At 45.7% G+C, this 19,690-nt stretch overlaps 1 protein-coding gene across 6 annotated transcripts in view; it reads left to right on the top strand.

Moving 5' to 3' along the window:
* Positions 1-15,139, top strand: part of ZNF664 (zinc finger protein 664) — a 35,995-nt gene extending 20,856 nt beyond the window's left edge. For all 6 annotated transcript variants that reach the window (XM_060401098.1, XM_042234554.2, XM_042234553.1 and 3 more), the window contains 2 exons: positions 11,126-11,186; positions 11,294-15,139. In XM_060401098.1, the coding sequence (XP_060257081.1) occupies positions 11,799-12,662 (864 nt within the window). In that variant the 5' untranslated portion in view covers positions 11,126-11,186; positions 11,294-11,798 and the 3' untranslated portion in view covers positions 12,663-15,139. The remainder of the gene's footprint in view (positions 1-11,125; positions 11,187-11,293) is intronic.
* The last annotated feature ends 4,551 nt before the right edge of the window (positions 15,140-19,690 follow it).

Here is a 19,690-nt window from a genome sequence, read left to right as displayed (position 1 = left end):
AAGGCTTTCTGGGGACATGAGCCTGCCCTGGGCAGCCAGCGTGGGTGTCTTCCAGGCTGCTGTGTCTTCCATTCGAGGACTGATGGTGGCATAGAAACAAAATAGAATGAATGTGGCATTCAGAGTCCTGATCAGTGAGTGACGGGTGACTGCTTATTTAAGTTACTCTGAGGTAGATAGCTGAGCAAAGATGAGTGGATTGGGCCCATGGAGTTGAGTATCTAGGTCGACACTACCTTGTGTGATGTGTAGTTTAGACTGGAATTTTCTGAAGGTGTAGTGGGGTCAGTGAGGAGATAGACACTGCCTCTGCTGTCTGCCCAGATCTTTGTGGCATGCAGAGAGGGGTGGCCTTGAACTTCTTAGCCCTGTTCCTTGGCAATACGCAGACACTAGGCACCCAAACAGTCTTTACATTTATCTTTTGTTCCAAGACTTGTAGAAGAGGGTCAAGTAGAGGTACCTTGGTGTAGTACTGCGGCCAGAGTAATGTCTGAGCTAGTTGACTTCGGGGACTTCCTTATGGCTGGGGACAGGTTCCATGTTCTCTCTTCACTAACAGCGGCATCTGGCATGTCCAGGGAGAACCGTGTAAGATAATAAAAAATCACAAGGCCCTTGGGCCAGAGATCAATCAAGGTCTTACAGGAACACATCAGGGGTTGCTGCCTAATGGGATAACTTCTGAATCCTTTAAAATGAATTATTTCTTGTAGTGTTTATTTTTCAGTCTTCTTATGGACAAAACTTGACTTTGGGGTTACTTTAGAGGAGTATCATTACATTTATAGTATCTTACACCCAGAATTATGATGGCTGATGATAGAAATGACTGACTACAATTAACTGTTCATCTTATAGTTTGTTCCCATACTTGCAGCCTTAAAAAAAGTGAGTTTGAGATAGAATCTCAATCCCTTTTTGGGCTTCGGATCTTTTTACACTTTAAAAAGTGTTATTAAGGACCTCAAAGGGCTTTCTGTCTATGTGAATTACAGGGATCAATACTTATAATAGAAATGAAGACTAAAATTTTACAAAAGTATTAATTTAAAAATAATGATAAACTCATTACACATTAACACAGATGATGTTTTTATGAAAATAATACATTTCTAAAACAAAAAACACTTAGTAGGCAGAGTGGTATAAATATCTATGTCTGCTTCTGTGCTCAGTCTCTTGCAATGTGTTGTTTTAGAACTGAAAAGGGGGTTTCAGTAGCCTTTTCAGGTACTTGTGAGTTCCTTTGTGACCTGATACCAAACTTGACAAATGGTGGTTTCCTGCAGATTATTTGCAGTGTGCAATCTGAAATCCTGTGTTAAAATTCCTGGTCTCTTCCTGCACTTTGAATAGATGTTTTACCCACGATGATGTATTACCTGACACATGATTCGTTTGGACAACATCAGCTCACTTTTTGCAGAGGCAGAAAATGTTCATACATTTCATTATGTATGATATCAGAAAACTCATGGTTAGTGTTACTGTCGTTTTCATCAGAACAGTCTTCCAAGTCTCAGGAGACTAGAGAGCCCATGGTGACAGACAGGAGTTTTCCCAGATTCTAGTTTTCATTAGAAAGCTCAGATTTGACAGTTGGCAATAAATGCCATCAGTTCCCTGTTATCTGAGGTGTCTGCACCCCAGTCTGCAGAGCAAGTGTGTAGTCACTCAAGTAAAAATGACGTTCTATCGAGAAGAGGCCGGTTGAATTTGCAGGTCAGACAGTTAGACAAGCATTCTTCCTTGAGACAACACTGTGCTTGGGTACGTGACCTGATGTAGCTCCATTTTAACCAGGAATATGATAAATATACATTAAAATATGTGTGTATTTCATATCAATATAAATAATGAACATATGTTTAACATAGATGTTATAATAAAAGGGTCTAGATTTAAAGAATTATTTTTTATTGCTTCTTCAAGGGTATTCTTAAGTGGAGCTTTTTTTTTTTTTTTGCTGTGAACCCCTGGAGGTGAAGAATCTTTCAACTACTGGTGCCTTTGCCACAGGGTTTTGTGTGAGAAGCCTAAAGAGTGGGCACGTTGGCCAGCCAGTGCATTTGCCTGTGCCAGCACAGTGAAAAAAAGCAAGCAACGTTTTAGTATTATCTTGAAAGTCATTTGATCTTGTTTTGTAAGGGTCTGGAATCCTCAAGAGTCTTGGTTTTTGAGAACTGCTGGTCTAGGACAGCAGCTGCAAAGAACTGAGCCTCCCAGGATTGGATGGTTGTTTGGGGTCCCTTGCTCATGGGTTGGGTTTTTTGCAAGAGACTCAGCTTGTAGCTGGTGGACCACTTTCAGCCTGATGACATTGTATTTGTAGGAGTGAATGCTTTTAAGGGAGAGTAGGTGGGAGGGGCCCACTCACCCCTGATGTCTTCAAGTGGACAAGAGCACATGGTTCTATTCCCTACCCAACCCTGAAGGCATCTGACCTCTTGCCTATTGCTGGAGCATGGTTGTACGGTGAACCAGGCCGTTTGTCAGGCTCTTGGCTTAGTGTGTTGGAGGAGGAGCCTTAAACCTGGAGTGAGTGAGGAAAGCAGAATGTGCAGGGCATATTTTAGAGCACACTTTTACCATTTCTGTGGGTAGCAGAGACACAGAGAAAGGGGGCAGGAAAGTGATGGATACCATGACCAAGCCTTATTCTGAGCTACGAAACTGGATACAAGAGGAATTTTTAGGGAAAAGAGTTTCTTTGTCATTCTATAGCCAGTATTGATGAGTATTTTCCCCAACTCAAGAGAAAGATCTGGGGACTTGGCTTTCACCCCAGGAGGATAGAGCACTGAATTATTGGCTCCTCAGTGCTGCATTGACAGGGAGAGGTGATCCGGAATAGGGATGAGCACATGGTCCAGAGAGGGGACGGACGCAGGGAGGTAACCGGACACTGGCTGAGCACCGCAGGCTCCTGAAGCTGCCCTCCAGTGAACAGCAAGACTTCCCGACCTGCAGCAAGCTGAGGAAAAGATCAGAGGGGCGTGCACACGGAGCCTGGGCTTGTGCACAGTCTCATTTCATGTTCGTAACAGCCCCGAGAGATAGAGGTGTGAGTATCATTTCTCTTTTATGTTCAAGGTCTTTGAGTCTTAGGCTTAAATGACTTGCTTAAAGTCACGCTGTAAATAAGTGGGAGAGCTGCGAAGTGTGTGTTTTGCAGAATGACAAAGGGCAGAAAGTGCCATTCTTGGGGGAGAGGCAGCTTTCAGTGGGCTGAGTATGAAGGAGTGAGGGCTGCTGGGGCCACGGGGCCGGGGCCGCATGGAGACTCTTGCTCTCAGGACTAGGCTGTCGGATGGGTGGTAGGTTTCATAGGCTTTGGTGTCTACAGAAGAGTGTAATCTTTCTGAAATGTTTTCTTGGTGGTGAGGATGAGAGGCTGGAGCTTCTTCATAGTCTTGGCCCGCTAGAGGGTATGCAGTCTTAAGACTCGCTAGCAGATGATTTCCTGGCAGGGTTTGTGGTAATCTGGGGGGACATTAAAGTCACGGCTGCTGTGGAAAGGGACGTGGTGGGGACAGGTGAGTGAAGGTGTATACGCTCCACAGTAGGCCAGCTTTGTCTCAGTCCTGCAACGAGGAGCCTCGCTCCCTCACTGACCAGGCTCTGGGGACAGATTCCTATGGCATCGGAGGCCATGTGGACATGGCAGAAGCTACATGTAAGTTAGAAAGCCTCCCCTCCTGTTTCCAGACAGAACATTATTGCCTATTGCTCCCCACTCCCCTTCGATTTCAAATCCTAGAGTTTTATCCTAAGAAAGCACCCTTTCCCATCACACAGGAAACCATAATCTGGTAGAGCTAAGAGAGGGGCAGAGTTGCCCACCACCCCGCCCTTCTGCCTCCCATGTGCTGCTAGGGCTGGTCATCCTGGCTATCTCTAGACACTTGCCCTTCCCCAGGGTGAGTTCCTCCAAAAGGGTTCCTCCTTTTGGTTTCAGTTTAAAAGTAGAGTTTACTGGACGTCTTCCTTTTGATGTGAAGCCAGTTGGGATGCCCCTCAGGCGTGCAGCTGTGTCCCCAGGGCCTTGCTCAGCCACAGCACCACTTGCACAGCACTGAGCCCGTTGCCTCCCCTGCTAGACTGTCTGCCACACAAAGGCAGAAGCCACGGCTGTGTTGTTCATCACAGGATCTTCCAGAGGGCAGCCCACTGCCCAGCAAGTACTGGGGGCTGAGTGTTTGTGGAACGTGTGCGTGCACTCTCGCACAGGCTGATCCTGCATCTGAGTTCACTTTCCAGGACTGTTGGCATTAGGGACACCTTTCTTCTGGGCCTGTTTCTGGGTGGGCTGGATTCTCTGAGTATCACTTAGGTCTCAAACACTCAACAGCATGGCATGAACCAATATGTGTTAGGGCAACTGGAAACACTGGGATCTTCCTGTAAAACACTTCCTAGTAATTAAGAGACTGGGAGTTGATTGGGATTCTTTCACCCTGACTAGTCTGAGGCTTCCTCATCTGAGCTACAGCCCTTTGATAGTCTCTGAGAACCTTCTCCAGGCCCTGGGACGCAAGTGCCTGCTCTGCACGTGGGGAGGAGACGAGTCACATGGCTGGTGCAGCCCACTGCCATTGGTAGTAGGAGCCTTGGTTGACGCTGGAGGCATCGGAATGTCTTCCTTCCAATTCTTTTTTTATTCATTTTTATCTTTTCCAGGAAGGATGCCCTTGTCCCTCTGAATGTCAGAACCAAAAGCCCATATGGTCTGACAGGTCTGGTTCTGGATAGGAAGTTAGTTTGATCCCTGTTGACGTAGCTTTGACTGGGCTATTAGAGCCGGCTACTGTAGAGTGGGGTTATCTACACTTAATGCGCGATAGGAGCCACAGCATGTAGACAGACACGGCGCGCCATGGCAGCTGGCTTGCTGTGGGGTCTGAGGGCGAGGCTGCTGTCTGCCACCGCCTTGACGGGTGTGCATGGCTTTCTCTCCTGCTCAGTCAGGGGCTTGGTCTTGATTTCACAGCCAGCCTGTGCGGAGTGTGTCTAGGTCCAAGTCAGTGTTCTGGAGCATCCACTCGTCTCCTTTCCCAGCCTGTGCCTCTCTGTGGGGGAGCTGGCTGTCCTCTGGACACGGCCACACTGGTGCCTCCCACTGGCCCAGTACTGGGCCCTGGGGGGTGCTGACTCTCAAGTGTCCCACTCACTCCCTCTTGTCCCCAGCCCCTGCCTTGTGGCGCCTGAGTCCTTCTGTAACTACTGGATTGTTTTAACAAGAAATCCATGAAAAATGAGTTCACTGATTTTTTCCTATGTAGAATCGTATTTTGGGGACAGCTGTGTAAAAGACATATGAAAGGCACACACAGAAGTATGTTTAAATAATCCTGTTTCAAAGTCCACATCCAGTCTTCCCTCCCCAGCACAGCCTCATGAGCTTCTTCCCAGGGCAGAGGGACTGTTATCTTTGAGTTTTTCAACAAATTCAGGCTGAAATTTAGAGAGAAAATCAGTGTCCCCACTCTGTACCTGCCTCTTGACCTTTGCCCCCTGCAGGTAGGACCAGAGTGGGCTCCTCTCCCACCCTGGAGCCCACTAACCATTGTCAGCAAAACTCCAAGAGAAATGACAGACCCTGTGCCTCCTTCCCCGGCCCAAGCCTGATGCCATAGGAAACAAGCGTGCTGCCTGCAAGGAAGGTCAGGGCCACTGCGGTAGACACTGGGCCTCACCCCACTGTCCAGCAGCAGGGCCGCCTCCTGGTCACAGTGCCGGTTGAACTGTGTCTAGACTTCGGAGCACATGGCCCAATCAGCCCTCCAAGGGCAACAGCCCCGTCCTCCTGGCCCGTTAATCCTGTGTCTCCGTCTCCAGGTGACCCTTATCCTGTGCCAGGGCCCAGACCTTTTGTTCTTTCAGGACGTAGTTTCTTTGTATTTAGGGCTCATCTGTTTTTTAACTTCCTTGCATTTCAGCCGCAGCTGTTTGTTCACCTAGATCCCTTACTTTTAAGTGGCCTAGGGACAGGTGTTGATGAGGTGGTGTTGGTGTCACATAGTTGACATGAGGCAGATCTCCTGATGGACAGACCTCAGGGAGAGAAGAAACTCCTTTTAATGAAAGGTGGGGTTTGGGGCAGTTGGGCTACTTAAAACCCTTTTCCTCTCATTTCTGCACCTTTCTTATTTGAAAAGGTCTCCTCACATGCAGGTTGAAGGCACGGACTTGCTGATGGTGCCTCGAAGTCTCGTGGAGAGTCGGGACATGGCCTGTGGTGGTGCCTGGCGACCTCAGCTGCAAGCCCACTTCCTCCTCGGGTCTCCCAGGTGGCCCCCAGTCATACACACTGTCCCTGTGAAAGCCCTTATGGGACACTGGATAGGAAACATGCTTCGAGGGAGAGATTCATGGGAGCATCGTGCCCTTGCGGCGTGTAGAATTCTGTGATTCCTCCCTGCTCTCTTGGTCTGCCGTCTGTGAAGAGGCAGTGAGACAGGTGCTGTTTTAGGAAAGGCTGTGGTGGGGATCCTTGATGCCTGTTTGTCCTTCTCTTGTTGGTCACATGGCAAGTCTGGAGATTCTTTGCCTGGCCTTTTACCTGCAGAATATGGTTTGCGCTCAGTGCATTGAGACTTATAGCTGTGCCCAGGCCTTTTACCTGGAAGGCATGGCAGTACCCGATTTCCCTGCTTAGAGGCACTCTGGTGGAAGGTCACGTCCGACGACTGCAGGAGTTTTACGTTACCAGCAGAGCCAGTCTCTCTGAGGCCAGTCTGGATGGATGCCCTGACTCTGGCCGCTGCCTCTCCAAGGGAGGGGCCCCAGGGGAATCACGGCATCTCGGTTGAGGAGCTGGTGAGGGAAGGAGGAACCGAGTGCAGCACTGCTCCCCGCGTCCCTTGCTCATCCCCAGCAGCCTCCCTCCGCTCTCCAGAGACGTCTGCAGTGCACCCACACTCACGCTCTCAGGATGGACTGCTGAGGTCGCAGCCACTGGAGGGCTGCATCTGCTTGGTTCACGTGTACCTCTGTGCAGTGTTCCAGGTTTGGCGGTCAGTTTGTTATTGCGAGAGGAGAAGGCAAAGAATGTTTCCCAGTATTAGCCAGTTTTGTTATCATGAAAAAGGACAGACATACACAAAGGAAGAGATCGACTGTCTTATTCATTATTTATCTGTCACCTAGATTCGACAGTTACAACAGTTCTCCCGCATTTGCTTTGTCTGTTATTTTTATTTAGCCCAAGCATTTTAAGATGTATCTCAGACATCATTTCATTGTTACAAGCCTCAGTATACATCTCTAAAAATACAGACATTGGTTCACACAACTGCAAAGGCATCATCATACCACGTACAGTGAGCCCAGTTCCTTGTGTAATCTGATACCTAGTCCCTAATGAGCATCTCCCTAGTTGTCCCGTTTTAGCAGCTGGCTTATTTGAATCAAATTCCTAAGAAGGTAGGTCCTCAAGTTACATTTGATTGTTATATCTCAGGTGTCTTTAATCTAGAGCAGCTCCCACCTCAACTTTTTTTTGTGTTTTTTTTTTTTTTTTGGCTGTGGCATGTAGCATATGGGATCTTAGTTCTCTGATCAGGGGTCAAACCCAAGCCCCCTGCATTGGAAGTGCAGAGTCTTAACCGCTAGACCATCAGGGAAGTCCGCCCTCCCCTCCAACCTTTTCCACACCATTTACTTGTTGCAGAAATGGGCAGTTGTCCTGTGGACTGGCTCACATTTTGTTATTTTTCTGCTTGTATCCCTAGCCTGCTGTGGGATAGCAGCAGGTGATTGCTGCTATCCTGGTAGCAACTACCTGGATAGTTCCCTATCCATCCTGGTAGTTCCCGAGCCGTCCCTCCTAGTTCTCTCAAATAAAAAGGAGTCCAGGAGGCGTGTTTGGCAAGAATGTTTCAGGTGACGCTGTGTGGTTCCTGTGGCATCAGGCCAGGAGGCAGGGGGTGTACTTGCTCCTCTTGGAGTATGTTGACATGATAAGGGGGTCCAGGGTTGATAGTGGGATCCTCAAAAGTATAAGAAGTTCTTGATCAGTCTTTAATCTGAGGTTTTTGCCCATTTCTTGCCATGGTCTGAATCATTCATTTCGTTACAGTTGCACATTTACTAGCTGGCTTGTTGCATTCTCTTGAAAGAGTTTATAGAGGAAGACATTCTTTCCTTTTAATTGCCAAGTTTCAAAAAAGGTAAAAGTTGGTATTCTGTAACTTTCAGTTTAGTCTAGTGCCTTGAGTCTGTCTCTCTGTCTCTGTCCCTCTTTCTCTCTCCATGCCTCCCCACCCCTTGTCGTCACTGTGAATTCAGGGATTTTGTATATTTGGTGTGTTTCAATGGATCACATTCATCATTCCTTCTGACGCTCAGTTGTCCCAGTTTTGGCCAATGGGAGTCTATTCATAAGTTGGCATCTGTGTTCTTTGGCATGACTCCTCACATTCTGGCGTAACAAGGTGTCCCAAGGCTCACTGTGTAAAGTGCTGCTCTGGCCTTGAGACCAGCCACTCTGCAAAGATCCCTGTGCCATTTGGTGGAGAAGGTTCCATAAGAGAAGGGACCACTGCTGTTGGTTATCATTGTTTACAGGCCTTTTTGGTGGATACCCTGAAAAAAAAAAGAGGAAGGGAAACATGAATTCAAACAGATATTTCTAAATCAAATTTTACATTATAAGATTTTTTTCCTTAATTTTGATTTTATGTCAGTATCTCACTTCTTTCACTTTGAATCTTGGTTCCCAACAACATTACCATAATGAGTTATTTGCATTATCCTACTTTATGAACATACATTTGTTATAAGTCAGTTAAACTATGAAAGAAGTTTAAGTTCTTTGCAGCTTTATTTATCAACAGAACTTCCCTCCAAGTATGGACATTCAATCTCTTGTACTTAAAAGTTTTTTGTGGATAACAGGAAAGTTAAGGTTCATTTTCTTCAGTTTGTTTTAAAATTTTAGGAACTGCTTTTCTTGTTTATTTAATTTCATTTTTTGAATATATAAACATATGTTTCCAAAGCCAAAACAACATAATGTTACATTCAGAGAAATTTTACTTCATCCTTTTCTTCTTCTTCCTGTTTAAATTCATTTTGTATTAAACAAAAATAGACTTTCAGATGTAGAAAACAAACTTAACTGTTACCAAGCAGGATAAGTGGAGGAGATAAAATAGGCATTTGGGATTAACATATGCATGCTACTACATATAAAATAGAAAACAGCAAGGACCTACTCAACTCAAGCACAAGGAGCTATACTCAATATCTTGCAATAACCACAATCTGGAAAGGAATATATATCTAAATGTCTAACAGAATCACTTGTTGTACACCTGGAACTAACAGAACATTGTAAATTATACTTCAATAAAAAGTTCGTTTTGTATTATCTTTCTCCATGTTTACTTTTATACATCACATAAAGATAAATGTAAATAATTCACATTCCCCGCCTTTTTTGCACAAAAGTTAGCAGGTTGGATATATTAATCTGTGCCTTGTTTTGTTTTTCCTAGATAGTATTATCTGGGCCTGGAGAAGGGAATGGCAACCCACTCCAGTATTCTTGCCTGTAGAATCCCATGGACAGAGGAGCCTGGCAGGCTACAGTCCATGGGGTCACAAGAGTTGGACACGACTTAGCAACTAAACCACCAGCACCAGCCCCTGGGCTTACTTGTGTCAGTACATCATGCTCGTCCCCATTCCCTCGTTTTGATGGCTGAGCAGTAGTTCCCTGTAAGGAAGCCCCATAGTTGGTTTAAGCCCTCCCCAGTGGGTGGGCCTTGGGCTGCCTGCAGTTTTGCTGTGACAGGTACCGCATGAGTGAATAAACTGGCCATCTCCTATTTTGCCAGTATATCTTGGGATAGATAGATGCATATATAATTTTTCACACACTGATTATATTTTCTTTTGCTGAAACCTTGGTTGTTTAGGTGAATTACCTTATTCTGACACTTCCATCTGGAAACAGTTCTGTTTATTTTGCTTTTTTTTTCCTTTTTTGGGCCATGCCACTTGGCATGTAGGATCTTTGTTCCCCGACCAGGGATTGAACCTGCATCCCTTGCATTGGAAGCTTGGAATCGTAACTGCTGGACCACCGGAGAGGTCCCCTTATTTTGTGATTTTAATGTTAAAGAAACCTCAAGCCCTTGTGTACCCTGTCTTTGTATTGAGCATAGTATTGAGAATGTTATTCTAAGATCTGTTTATTTCATTAACTAAGTAACTGAAGTATCACTTGCTGAGCATAATACAGGACATGAAAATGTAGCTAAGGCATCCTAAACCTCAGAAGATTTCAGATTGAGTACTTGGGGATTTTCTTCTGTGTCTATTTGGTGTATATTTTGTCCCATGTTGGTTATCAAAAGTCTGGTAATAAGGCAGTGGAAAATATACCTTTACCTGCTGTACCAGAATGAAGCAGGACATATCTGCGGGAGAGAGGAGATGTCATTAAGTACCCTGTGGATGCATCCAGTAGGTATCCATTGAACACCTGCTTGGCCAGAATGTAAGTGAGCAACATACTAAGTTCCTCCCTCCTGGTGTTTACTTTCTAGCACAGGAGACAGAACAAAAAGCAAGGAACAATTAGATAATTACAAGTTCACTGTACTCTGAAGGAATCAAATAAGAGACTTAAATAGAGTCTTAGCCAGGAGCCTTCTTGAGGAAGAGGAGAGAGAGGCAGCTGACACACCCAGCCGTGTGTGAAGTTGGAACAGGTGGGGGCAGGGCCGTGCAGGACCTTGGGTTTTAGGTTAAGAATTGGGATTCTAAGAACATCAGGAAACCATTGGGACAGTTAAGCGAGGGAATGACTCTTGATGCTGACATGTCATATATTTACTTTCTCTGGATTGGAGGGCTCCTCAGTATTGTGTTTCAGCTCCAGAAGCAGCAGCATTGTTCCTTCTGAGGTTCCAAGTGGAGGGAGTTTTCCTTATTGCTCCTTTGTGTAGACAGCTGCTTCTCATACTCACATGTAGGTCTTCTGAGGATTTCTTCTCTTTTTCAATAATATTAGCCCTTGGTGTTGCTTAGATAATTACAGTCAGTGGTTGTAATTGGATTATGTGTGTGGACTGTGAATGGGAGCATGATATCTACATATTCTCTTCTTCAGACCTGAAAATCCAAGAGATACATCTCTAGAAGAGAGAGCTCCTTCCTCAAGATCACAGAAGGTCTGTGTCACCACTGTCTTGCTTATTGGAAATTAATTATAGAATCCATGGCAATTTTCTGGACGAGAAAGGCATTTTCAGTGTATGTGTTTACGTTTCTGTTACAGGAGACCACCAGAGCAACAGCTGTGCAGGGAGACCTCACAAGGAAGGGTTGACACGCCTGGACCCACGGTGCTTGCTTCCTGGGAGGCTCCTGTCTGATGCGAAGGAAGCAGGATGTCATAGTGCCTCTGCAAGGGGAGGCTCCCGGGGACCGAGGCCAGCACGCAGGACCGCGCCCTCGGCTGCAGGGGACACTGGGCAGGCCTTTCCCTGCAAGTGAGACGAACGAGATTATTCTGCAAGAGGAAGATTCCAGGGGCTTAAAAGCACAAAGGTTTGCACCCTGGCAGCCTCTTGGAATGTTGACAGCTCAGGATCTAAAAGAAAGTGCTGTGTTAATGAGTTCCAGAGTTGATGTGGATATACATGTCACTTTATAACCAGTAATAATAGTGAGGAACACTATGCAGGAAGAAACCTTCCATAGAAAGACAGGCAGGGAAAAGCTTAGGCCGACCTCAGACCTCCCACATAGAGCCAGCTTGAGATAAACGCCACCATGGCCAAATGAGAGACTCTGAGACAGCCGCCTGTAACTGTAGTCTTTGTAAGGAAATCTCTAAATCACGATACCAAATAGGAACCATGATCTACAAGTGCCCCATGTGCAGGGAGTTTTTCTCTGAGAGAGCAGATCTTTTTATGCATCAGAAAATTCACACTGCTGAGAAGCCCCATAAATGTGACAAGTGTGACAAGGGTTTCTTTCATATATCAGAACTTCATATTCATTGGCGAGACCACACAGGAGAGAAGGTCTATAAATGTGACGATTGCGGTAAGGATTTCAGTACTACGACCAAACTTAACAGACATAAGAAAATCCACACAGTGGAGAAGCCCTATAAGTGTTACGAGTGTGGCAAAGCCTTCAATTGGAGCTCACACCTGCAGATTCACATGAGAGTTCATACAGGTGAGAAACCCTATGTCTGTAGTGAGTGTGGAAGGGGCTTTAGCAATAGTTCAAACCTCTGCATGCATCAGAGAGTGCACACCGGAGAGAAGCCCTTTAAATGTGAAGAGTGTGGGAAGGCCTTCAGGCACACTTCCAGCCTCTGCATGCATCAGAGAGTCCACACAGGAGAGAAGCCCTATAAATGCTATGAGTGTGGGAAGGCCTTCAGCCAGAGCTCCAGCCTCTGCATCCATCAGAGAGTGCACACCGGGGAGAAGCCCTATAGGTGCTGTGGGTGTGGGAAGGCCTTCAGCCAGAGCTCCAGCCTCTGCATCCATCAGAGAGTGCACACAGGGGAAAAACCTTTTAAGTGCGATGAGTGTGGGAAGGCCTTCAGTCAGAGCACCAGCCTCTGCATCCACCAGAGAGTGCACACAAAGGAGAGAAACCATCTCAAAATATCAGTTATATAAAGTGTTTTGCTAAGAGTTAAAAAAAAATTCTTAAAACCCATAAGTGCCACTAGGAAGGAAAAACCCTGTAAATACCTACATTGATCCAAGAAATTTTTACAGCAGGACCCAGCAGAACATTGTTTTCCAGGAGGCATGTGTGAGGGTGAGTTTTTGGATTCATGCCAAGTGTGTTGCACAACTTGTGAATCTGGAGCTCCTGTGAGTGTGTGCCCAGGGCAGGCTGTGAGGTCCCAGTCGTGGGTGTGCATTTCCTGGGATTCTGGTGGAATACACAGGAAACCATGGTGGTTGCGCAGCCTCCCAAGTCACCTTCTGTCTACACTTAACCTAAAAGTTAGCCCAGATACTGCCCCATTTCAGGAACTCATGATCTTCCTTCTCTTGATCCCAGGTGAATGCATCTGAAAACGGCCAGCTCCCACCAAGTAGTGTTCTGGCACTTCAGAGGTTACCACTTGGTTTAGCCTCTCCATATCTGTCCATGTATCCCATTGCTTCTGCACTCATTTTACCCGTGTATCCTCCAAATGCCCATAAATATCCACCCCTTCCTAGATGGCATCAAATTTCATTTTAGGTTTTAGGTGACTCATGATGGCCACTTTGCCTATCAGAGAAAATCATTGGCAAGCATACACGCCCTTGAACTTTAATTTTGTGAATTCTGCTAATCACTGTGTCACTATGTTAGACTTAATTTTCTAGTGGCTACATCACATATTTTTAACTTGAATATTTTTTTGTTTTTTTTTGGGGGGGACAATAGCTGAATGTAAATAGGGAGGAGGAAGTGAGCGGAGTTAGGACTTTTCTCCATCCAGAACTGCCCTCTGGGGCTCCTTTAGTAACACGTGGAGCCACTTTCCTGTAGGAGAAGCGGATGGTAGGAGGCGTCCCTAATAATAGTTCTGTTTCTGTAATTTTGGGCAATAATGTGTAGGATTACATATCCGTTCCTTTGTAGGCAGGAAAGTCTCTGTTAACCTCTCCTTTTCTTTCTTCATTCATTGGACAAATATTTATTGAACACCTCCTATGTGCCAGGCACTGTGCCCCTTGCGGGGGATACCACTGAGTAAGACAGACAAGGGCCCTACTCTCGTGGAGTTGACTTCTGGTGGAGGAGACAGATGATAAGCAAGTAAACAAATAATGTAGTGTGAGATAGTGATTTAAGTGCTATGGAGAAAATAACCTAGGGTGGTGATTTAGAGCGGTGGGGGGGTGGGGGGGGGGGGCGGCGGTAGATAGCGGTCAGGGAGGCCTTTGTGCGGGCAAGGGCGGTGCGGGAAGGCTGTGGAGCGCAGGTGCCCAGCTTTCGCAGGTGGGGGGCCCTGCGGTGTGCAGTGGGCGGAGCAGAAGGCGCTGCCCGGAGGTGAGTGTAGTGAGCAGCGGGGTGGGGGAGATGCTGAACCCTCAGTATCCTGAAGTTTATAGGCCCCCTTTTTTTTTTGGCTACATTGATATTAAAAACTCATGTGGAGGAACCCCAGGAATGTTTAGAAGACCAAAAGTCCCCAATGACAACAAAAAGCAACTAAGTTTGAACTTTGTTTCTCTCCTCATTCCTGTTTTCGTTGATTTCCCACATGTAGTCGTTTTTGCTCAGGAAGTCTTTGGGGGAAATTAAGGCTTTTTGAAAGCTCTGAACTGGGTGATCAGGTTAGCAGTGTCTGTCCACTGTCTTGAGAGGTTGGAAAATGAACTACCCGAAATAGTCACCGAAATACGAAACAAAGCTTGATTTTCTCTTCATATTTGAATTAATTTCTTCTGTTTGACTGGAAGGGGTTTTTGTATAACTAAAACCTCAGCGCATAAAGGAGATTTAAAAAGGGCACATAACTGAGTGGGTGAAGGTAGAAGATGGGATTTGGGGGGGGTACATGTGTTAACATCTGGATTTTCATCTGGATAGCTCTGTTAACAAGCCTTTGGGAAGTCACTTCACGTAATTTTCCTCCTTTTTGCGAAGAGAGGGCTGGCTTAGTTATTTGATAAAGCCCCTTCCAGATCTGAATTCCTCGACTACGATTTACTGTAGTGTCTTAACCCTCTTTCATGTCACAGTAGTGTGGAGCATTAGAGAAAAGCCTAGACTTTTAGTTGATAGCGAGCCAGTTGAAATATCACTGATAGAATTTTAGTTTTAGGGAAAATTGGTTTGATTTCTAGCTTTATTACTATTAGGTATGTGAGCTTGGGCAAAATCGCTTAATCTTTGAGTCTAGTTTTCTCACATACAAAATGAGGACATTAGGCTAAATGATTTCCGAGTTTCCAGCTAGTCCTAGAGTTCTATATTTCTACATAGTTGAATTATTTTATCATGCTGTTGCTGGGGAATATGACTAACACTTTTGAAGCTACTAATTTTACGTCGAGCTTTAAAGTCCATAATTGTTACCTTTGGAAAATATTATTTGACCTACAGTATGTCCAAATCAATTTAATAAAATCACTTTATAACAGGGTTCTGTGCTTGACATACAGTGGTATGGATTTGGTGGGGATGGGGGTGTCTGTCTGTGTGTGTGTGTGTATGGTGGAGTGGGCTTGTGCATTACGTCTAGGTGACCATATGATATAGTGAAGAGGTTGCTGTTAATACTCGAACATGGACAACAAGCCTAAACGGGGACCATCCCAGCAAACCAAGATGTGAGGACGCCCTGCCCAGGGGACCAGCGGTTGACCAAGGAATCATGAGGTCTTTGGCAGACTGGAGAAAGCCCACCCTCCTGAGAGGATGGCCTGCTTAGTGGTAGCTGTTGGTTTCCATCATGGAAACCAAGCCTCAGGGTCCCGCATGGTCTGCTCTTTTAAGGAAGAACCAACAATCCAGATTTTTACTTAAAATTTAATTATTTTTAAAGGTTAGCAATTAATTCACATTTCCTGTGTGACCCATTTTGGTATTTGTATTAAGGAAATGGCAACCCAGAGGAGCCTGGTGGGCTATCCGTCCACGGGGTTGCAAAGAGCTGGACACGACTGGGCGACTACACAGTTATCTGCATGCTGCCCATAGGCTTCTGTTCCACTTTGCAAGCTCTGCTGTGGCCCTTGATGGCTGTCACCCCCCTCTGCTAAGGCCTGACACCTCTCAGCTAAGTGGTGGCCCAGACCTTAGCCACACTCTGATAGTGGGTCTGGCATCCATCTGCCTCTTGGGGTGAGTCTATGCTCCAGTTCTGGTTGAGGCAGAAGTAATCCAGATAACCCTTTCAGTGTGAGTGGGGTGGGGCAGAGAGGTCACACTTCCACTCACATTCACCCATCAAGTTACTCCTGTGCCTGCTGGGGGTTCAGGTATGAGAGCGAGAAGTCACGGCTCACTTCCCAGTTTCCCGATGCCTTCCCAGGGGCCTTCCAACGCTTGGTTCAGTTATTCCCACAAATTTAAATTATTAAGCAATGTTTTCTGTACAACCTGCTGTTATCCTCAGCAATTTGAAAATAATAAGTGAAAGCAAATATCAGAAGATAGAAAAAATACTCAATGGTGAAATCAAACCCTGAAGAAGAGGTGAGAAAGAGGTTGATACAATCACAGGGCAGGAAGCAGGTTATCAGTATAAGTTGTATTGCCGAGTTGGTACACAGATTGAGATGAAGAGGGGTGGGGAAGTGGAAGGTGATAGGGCCCTTACTCTGTGACTTTGAGCTTAACTTCTCTGAACCTCAGGTTTCTCATTTGTAAAATGGTTTTGAAAATAACCTGGGAGATACTTGAGAAAATGAAATAAACACATATAAAGTACTTGCGTGCTGTCGCTTCAGTCGTGTCTGACTCTTTGCAACCCTATGGACTGTAGCCTGCCAGGCTCCTCTGTCCATGGGATTCTCCAGGAAAGAGCACTGGAGTCAGTTGCCATGCCCTCCTCCAGGGGATCTTCCTGACCCAGGGATAGAGACTGCATCTCTTATGTCTCCTGCACTGGCAGGCAGATTCTTCACCACCAGTGCCACCTGGAAAGCCCCTGAAGTGCCTAACCTTTATAATGTAACAGATAATTATTATTAATCCCAGTTGCCTATTAAGGAAGATGAGTCACGTTATCTGGAGTCCTTTTGTCCTGTTGAACACTGTGATGGGTCTGGACATCTGCATTTGGGGTGGGACCTAGAGAAGGCTGAATGGCTCCACGTGGTGAGAAAGCAAAGAACTCGAGTGTGCCAGTATAGTCTGACACGAGAAGATGCAGAGTGGACTTGGGAAGGGAATTGAAGAGAGGGACCCAGCAGGGCAGGGTGGTGTCTGGTTGCACGCCGTCCTGTATGGACCCTCGCGATCACAGAGACCTTCCCCCTGAAATCTTGGGATGCTCAGTCTGAGCGGATTTCTTATGGAAACTCATGGAAGGGCCAAATGCTGTGTCCAGACGGAAGTGGGGCAGAACAACTAAGTACCACACATCAATAATTCTGGGGCCAGGGGAGGGCAGCCCTGAGACACACACGCCAAGAGCCTTAGAAATTCTGGGAGAGCTTCCAGCTCCCGCTAGCCAGTATCAGCCAAACCCTGCGGGCAGGGAGGCCTCCAGGTGTTACCACTTGGTTCCCACTCCTGGTGTGCATAAGGTAGAGTAATTCTGAGGTCAGAAGGACACAAAGACATTTTAAATAAATCATTCTCACCTTACATTTTAAAATATTAAGAGGCACACGAGCAACTCCGGAGGTTCCTGGGCACTGTGTTTGTCACATGCGTCAGTGGAGGTCTTGGTGGACTGTGACCCATTGAACCAAAGTGCTTTCATTGTTCAGATGCAGGTATAGTATTGGAGAAGGAAATGGCAGCCCCCTCCAGTATTCTTGCCTGGGAAATCCCATGGACAGAGGAGCCTCATGGGCTATAGTCTGCAGGGTCGCAAAGAGTCAGACATGACTTGGTGACTAAACAGCAAACAGGTATAATAGATACAACTAAAATACATTTTTAGAATAAGATAATAGCACATGTATGATGCTCTTACTGATTTTCAGGTAAATTTACACAATTTATAGCCTGTTTTGCATGTACCCCGTCAGTCCTGCTCCCCCATACTGCTTCAGAAAGTGGGTTCATCCTGACTTGGCCTCCTCCTCTGTAAAGTTGGTCTTGGCCCAGGTCTTCTCTGCATCATGAATTAGAGTGTGAGTGTCATGTTGAGTTTTTAGACCCAGGATCTATAGATGGGTCTCAAAGAGATCCAGAACCTTCTTAAACTGTATGCAGAGTTTTGTGTACCTGTGGTATATAGGCATTTTTCAAGGAAGGCAGTCTTTTCAATTTAGCTTGTGACTCTGATGGATAAAGAACACTGATTGAGAAGAACTTTCTGATTGAGCCACACAGTTATTTGTTGTGCAGGGACCTTGGGGAAAGGGACACTTAAGAGGTCAGAACAGCAGTGGGTCACTGGGATGACCTGAAAGTCGGGTAAAAAAAAAAAAAAAAAAAAGTAACCCTGTGCTGTGTTGTGAGGCAAGAAGACACTGTTGGCATAAGGTGAAAGGTCGGTGTGTACAGTGGGCTCAGTGCAAGCCTGTGTTACAGTAGTGTCCTGTGCTCAGAGGAAAAGTCCTGTGAACAATGTGAGAGAGTCTGTGCAGGTGAGAACAGCTGGGTCCTTCAGAAGGACTGGCTGGACACGTGAGGAGTCAGCTCCATGCATGGAACATGCCAGAGCCACAACTGAGTCTGGCTCTTAGTTGCCGGAGAGGCAATTCCTGATGTAAAATTGGAGTGAGGGCCTCAGTGCTGGGGTAGGTTGTACTTAGATTCAAATAAACCTGTTCGCATCACTTGGTGTCGTGCCCTTCCATGCTTAGTTTCTGTGTCCCCCTTCACTTGCTTGGTATACCAAATTAAGGAAATATCTCCCTATTCATGGTTAAAGCAATCACCTCGAGCCTTCAGCCTGTCTGTTCCCCACAGTATCCTCTGCCCTTGCATATCCCCTCCCTTTCTGAAATAAGGTCTTGAGCTTAGTCAAGGGAAACTCAGGGACTTAGTCCAGAGGGTAAGTCCTCCTAACATCCTGTGAGGAATTAGCTGGAGATTTCAACTAGCGACCAGCAGGCCACACAGCATCACTGTTACCAACAGTGTTTGGAGAAGAATCGGTTTCTGTGTACTGTTGCCAAGACAGCTCATTTGATCCAGTACACATCAGGAGAAGAAATCAAAAGAAAGAGAAGTGTAAAATAAGATGGCAAGGGACTTCCCTGGCAGTCCAGGGGTCAAGACTTCACCTTCCAATGCAGGGGTTGCAGGTTTGATCCCTGGTTGGGGAACTAAGATCCCACATGTTTCAGGGCCAAAAAGTCAAAACGTAAACCAGAAGCAAAATTGTGACAAATTCAGTAAGGACTTTAAAAATGGCCCACACCAAAAAATCTTAAAGAACATAAGATAGCAGTAGTAGATGTCAACATAGTGTTCATCATAGTGAGGCCCTGGTGGCTCAGACTCAAGAATCAGTCTGCAGTGCAGGAGATCAGGGTCCAATCCCTGGGTCAGGAATATCCCCTGGGGAAGGGAATGGCACCTCACTACAGTATTCTTGCCCGGAGAATTCCATGGACAGAGGAGCTTGGTGGGCTATATAGTCCATAGCGTCACAAAGAGTTGACTGAGCGATTAACACTTTCAGTTTTCATTATAATAAATATGAATGGATTAAATTCTGCTGTTTCTGGACATTTTCAAGTTGAATGGTAAAATTCACCACAAATATGTGTACAGGTTGATTATAAGAGACCATGTACAAGAAAGAAGTGACACAAAAGGTTGAAAATAAGAAAGTGAAAAAACATACCAGGAAAATATTAACAGAAAGTCAGTGGTGGCAGCCTTGCCAATAAAATGCAAGGTAAAAAGCATCCGTTTATGCAGGGAATAATTTGTCAAGGTAAATAGTTATGTACCTTTGTTCAATTAAAAGCTTTGAAAGAGAGAGTTTATATGTTTAGAGGTACAGTGAGAAATTAATTCCCAACCACAATAGAACATATTAATCCTCATATCTCAGAAACCT

Source organism: Ovis aries, chromosome 17 (genome assembly GCF_016772045.2).
Source record: "Ovis aries strain OAR_USU_Benz2616 breed Rambouillet chromosome 17, ARS-UI_Ramb_v3.0, whole genome shotgun sequence".
Taxonomy (NCBI): domain Eukaryota; kingdom Metazoa; phylum Chordata; class Mammalia; order Artiodactyla; family Bovidae; genus Ovis; species Ovis aries.
The sequence above is the reverse complement of the archived record's forward strand: the minus strand, read 5'-3'. Positions and strand labels throughout refer to the sequence as shown.